Below are 4,378 nucleotides of genomic sequence, written 5' to 3'. Positions count from 1 at the left end.
TAGGTCAATATGGGGAACAAGTTGCCCAATAGGATTTGGAAGCATGAGGTCTAGACGTAACTACCATGAGAACAACCACAAAGAAGGGGAGAAACCCTACACCTGCATGAAGATTTAGCACACAAGCTGAAAAATATATAGCTGCTATGGCTCCACAAAAATTCCAACACAAGGCTGAGATCATTATTTTCATCTTGTCCCTTTGATAAAAGATTGAGCGAGCACCGACAAGGTTTCCCAATTTGTAGTAACCTGCAATGAGAGCATTCCATACTGGTAGAACTTGCTGTTCCCTGCTATAAAAAATAGAATAAGCATCTTTGATTTCTCTATATTTGGCATACATATCAACCAAGGTCACTATTAAATTGCTACTCATAGGAATATTGTTTCTATGAACCAAGTCATGAATCCACCGACTACTATCTATGTCCATCAACTGGGCACAAGCGGAGAGGACTGAAATAACAACAACACCCTCTAGCTTAACACCTGCATACATCATTTTTTTTTAAGAACCCAATAGCCTCTTCAGTTGGCATGTGCTGGGCATACCCGACAAACATACTAGTCCACATCTTTGGTTTGTTGGAAGAGTTTGGAGCGAACTGGTCACTAATCTCAAGAGCCTCATGGAACTGACTTGCTCGACTAAGAACAACCACCCTGCATGATTAGTTTTCAGTCTTTGAAACCAGTCCATGTTCATCAAATTTCCCAAAATTCTTTACTAAAATAACATGAACGTAAGCACTGAACAGACCCGGCTAAGTTACCTCATCTAGTCCAATGCCATGAGTTTGCATTTTACCAAATAATTCAACTAAATCTCTGCATAACCCATGTTCTGCAAAACCAACAACTTCCTCTATGGATTCATTACTATCCGAACCCAGAATTAAGGTTGTCAAAGAAAATAAATGTTTCTGGGCATATGCTCAATTACCACCAAGGAGTTATCTAGAAATTCACATTTTGCATATAAATTCATAAAGGTAGTTCCTAGATTAACAGTCAGTTCGAACTTGTTCCTTGTTATGTAGAAATGAACCCATTTGTCAGACTCAAGAGCTCCAAGAATGACAATTGCAGCAAGAACCTAGATGACATTTGTTGTTGTCCCTGAGCTGCAAGAATCAACATCCTGCACAGGACTGTATGTATTGCCCACAACAACATCACCACACATTTCATAATCGTGCACAATATAATTTCCAAAACCCATTGTAGTAGTTGGTCCTGGAGCACCCCATTTCTCCATCTCGTTAAACAGCTTCAGCCCATGGCCTGGGTGTCTGCCGTGTAAATATCCAGCAATCATCACATTCCCCTTTTCAACATAACCTCTTATCATAGAATTCTAGTACTCCACCTATTTTTTTGGCATTTCATCCTGTATAAGATTAGCCCGCTGCAAGTGATTGGTTATCTGAACTGTGGGCAGATTGACCTTCAATACTGTTGGAACAGATTGTCCATCAATACAACTGGAACAGTGTGTAGTGCTAAATTTTTTTTTGACTGTAGCCATAGCTAAGACCCTCTGCAACATGAAATTTAATTTGTTTTTAGAAAGAAGAATTATTCTACTTGATTGACTATAACCCAATAGCATGGCCGACCAAGCAAAAACATCTAGTGTAGGCATTAATTCGAATAGCTCTCTTGCAGACGGCAGATTACCCCACTTTGCATAACCGTGTGAGTAACCTTTCTGGTTCTTAGCCCAACTGAACACTCTCAATTCCATTATAGATTTTTTTTTCTTCCAAAATAGAGGGACATGAGAATGGACAAGCAAAAATTCGGAGAAAATTGACTCAGAAACTTGCCACAAAATTTGTTCAAGTCAGTTTTCAGCTTGGAGGCCGAGAGCGAGAGGCTACAACACGATGTTAGCAATTTCAGATCGAAACCCACTGGTCCCGACTTGTCATCTTCTACCAGGGCAACAATTTTCACTTTGAAATCGAAGTCTCTGGATTAAGGTTTAGGGTTTAGGGGCGTGCATAAACCGTCAACTGCGAAAAGATGTAGGTACTGGGTAGAATTTTTTTATGCCCCATGACAAAGTTGAGCCTGACTTGTTGCCGAAGGCAAACAACAACTATATGGGACTTCTTTGCTTGGAAATTTTTTGTTTCCTGTTCTAGGAGGAATTTAGGTTGCCATGCAAAGGGGCAATTTGACGAAATCTTCTTTTCCACAAGTTCTAGAGAAGATGGATTTCGTGCTTGGAGGTCAAGAGCTAGAGCAGCAACATGGGGTTGGCGCTTGTCGAATGGTTCCGAAGAGCTCTTTGCCCAATAACCCTCCGATTTTGGATTTCCAAGGTCCACAATTTCAGATTTCCGTGCTCGAGACTTTTGCTCTAGATTTCCCTGCTCGGAGATTTGATGTCGAACGACCTTCATCTCTGCTGCCTTAGCAAGATGCATCTCGATTGCGGCCCAGTCCTCAGACATTTTAATGGAAGATTGACGCATCTCATGTTGCATATCACATACTGTTGTGTGTAAATCGTGATGCATTTCACATAATGTTGTGCACAGATCCTGGAGTAGGGCAAGTATTTCCTCTCGGGTTGAAGAATCGCTCATTATGTTCCCGCTCTGATACCAGTTGTTACGGTCTATGATCTAACACAATGATTCGTAGGGAAGAAGAAGAGAAAGAAGAATCAAGCCGAAGGGAAGCTTGAAAACCCTAGGTTTGTTAAGGAGAAAAAATACCACTGAGCTCGTTGAGGAGAACTCAAAACCCTTGTTTAATCTAAATCAAGACTTGCCTTTTCTCATTCCTTTCACCCCTTAAGTAGGGTTTACTCTAACAAGGTTTTAAGAGAAAGAATTACAATAATGCCCCAATGACATACTAACTCATCAATTGAAATAAAAATGAAGTAAAAGTAAATAGAAAGAAAAAAAATTAACTTAATACTAATGGACTCAGTCACTGCGCCTCTGCATGACTCAGCTTGCTATTGAGATCATAACATTTATCTTCCCTTGATTGATGTAATTTGGTTAATCATTGTTGAATTTATGGAAAAGAGAAATACTTCATTGAATTTATTAACTTATATAATCAGAGTACATAAACCTCTATTTATAATAGAGGATGGTAGTAGAGTCCAATTACAATAAAACTACCTTTGTCCCAATAATACCCAAACTCTAACACTTAAAGACAAGTCCTAGCATAATTAAATAATTCGATATTGATAAAAGACATACATAACTCAAACTAAAACTCTTCTTGGACGTGACCATAAGATAAAGATGCCTTTGTGAGTCCTTCTTGATCTTCCAACTTATGTAATAAGGATGCCAGCTCGTGGTAATCATGGTGGGTCCTACTTCTTATGGGCTTGGGCCAATTTTGTGGGTCTTCCTTGGTCGTGTGATCTATCTTATAATACTCTTAGATATGTAGGTCTTCCTTGATCGTGTGGGTTGGGGCCTATCTTCCAACACTCCCCCAAAAGTTGGGGCTGAGAGAACATCATGAACTCCTAGCTTGCTCCAAATGATGTATAGAATCTTTTTGTATAAAATGACACATCTTCCAACACTCCTCCACATGTTGTTGCGTCCTTCCATGAGGCCCTACTAGCATAATATAAGTGAGAGTAAAAATCACTCCTAGCCGGTAAGACATTGTTTCATATTCCAGTCCTAATACTGGATGTAGGGCAAACTCCGTCTTTTGTAGGTAGTGTGTCTATCAGCATTGCTCTGAAGTGTCCACCACCGTGTTACTCCACAAGACAATGACTCTCAAGTGGTAGGAATAATAAAAGCCATTACAAGGGGGGTAGTGGTTTTATTTATAATGGTGTCCCAATCTGGACACCGACTCTCATGGTATCCCAACCGTGATATTTTTTAGAATTAAATTTATCATGGTGTCCCAATCCAGGCACTGAATCTCATGGTGTCCCAACCGTGATATTTTTGAGAGTCAAATAAATTATGGTATGAGAAAAGGTACTTTTCATCCAAGTATAACTTCTCTTCATAAAATATAATTATCAAAAGATAAATAATCTGATAGATTTCGGTCTTTGTCACCTGGCCGAACTAAGCACTGTTTCTCCAAGATCAATATTTCCTTATAAAAAATTCATTCAGAGAATTGGTTGAATAGGTAAGAGAATAGACTTACATATATTTATTTTAATATATAATTGTCCATATAAATTCTCTTTCTTGATAACATAAAATACCTCAGAAGTTGAAGCTTTCTGCTACTGCTCGAACATCTTTTGCAATCTGACCTTTTCTGCTTCAAATATCGATTTATCTTTGTAGATAACTCAGATAAAAAAATGGTTGAATAGGTAAAAGGATAGACTTAAAAACATTTGTTTTTATAT

General features: G+C 38.7%; 1 protein-coding gene across 1 annotated transcript; it reads right to left on the bottom strand.

Annotated features, from left to right (window-relative positions):
• Positions 1 to 823: 823 nt before the first annotated feature.
• On the bottom strand, positions 824 to 1,354 carry LOC137938368 (pentatricopeptide repeat-containing protein At3g62890-like). The gene is made up of 3 exons (XM_068783345.1): positions 1,142 to 1,354; positions 947 to 1,099; positions 824 to 847 (listed from the first exon to the last, which is right to left on the bottom strand). The coding sequence occupies exons 1-3, from the start codon at positions 1,352 to 1,354 to the stop codon at positions 824 to 826; spliced, it is 390 nt and encodes a 129-aa protein (XP_068639446.1).
• Between the last annotated feature and the right edge of the window lie 3,024 nt (positions 1,355 to 4,378).

Source organism: Aristolochia californica, unplaced genomic scaffold (genome assembly GCF_029961685.1).
Source record: "Aristolochia californica isolate CCGP_79_NKW_82.1479 unplaced genomic scaffold, dmAriCali1.0.hap1 SCAF_8, whole genome shotgun sequence".
NCBI lineage: Eukaryota > Viridiplantae > Streptophyta > Magnoliopsida > Piperales > Aristolochiaceae > Aristolochia > Aristolochia californica.
This window is presented reverse-complemented; position numbering and strand designations above follow the sequence as displayed.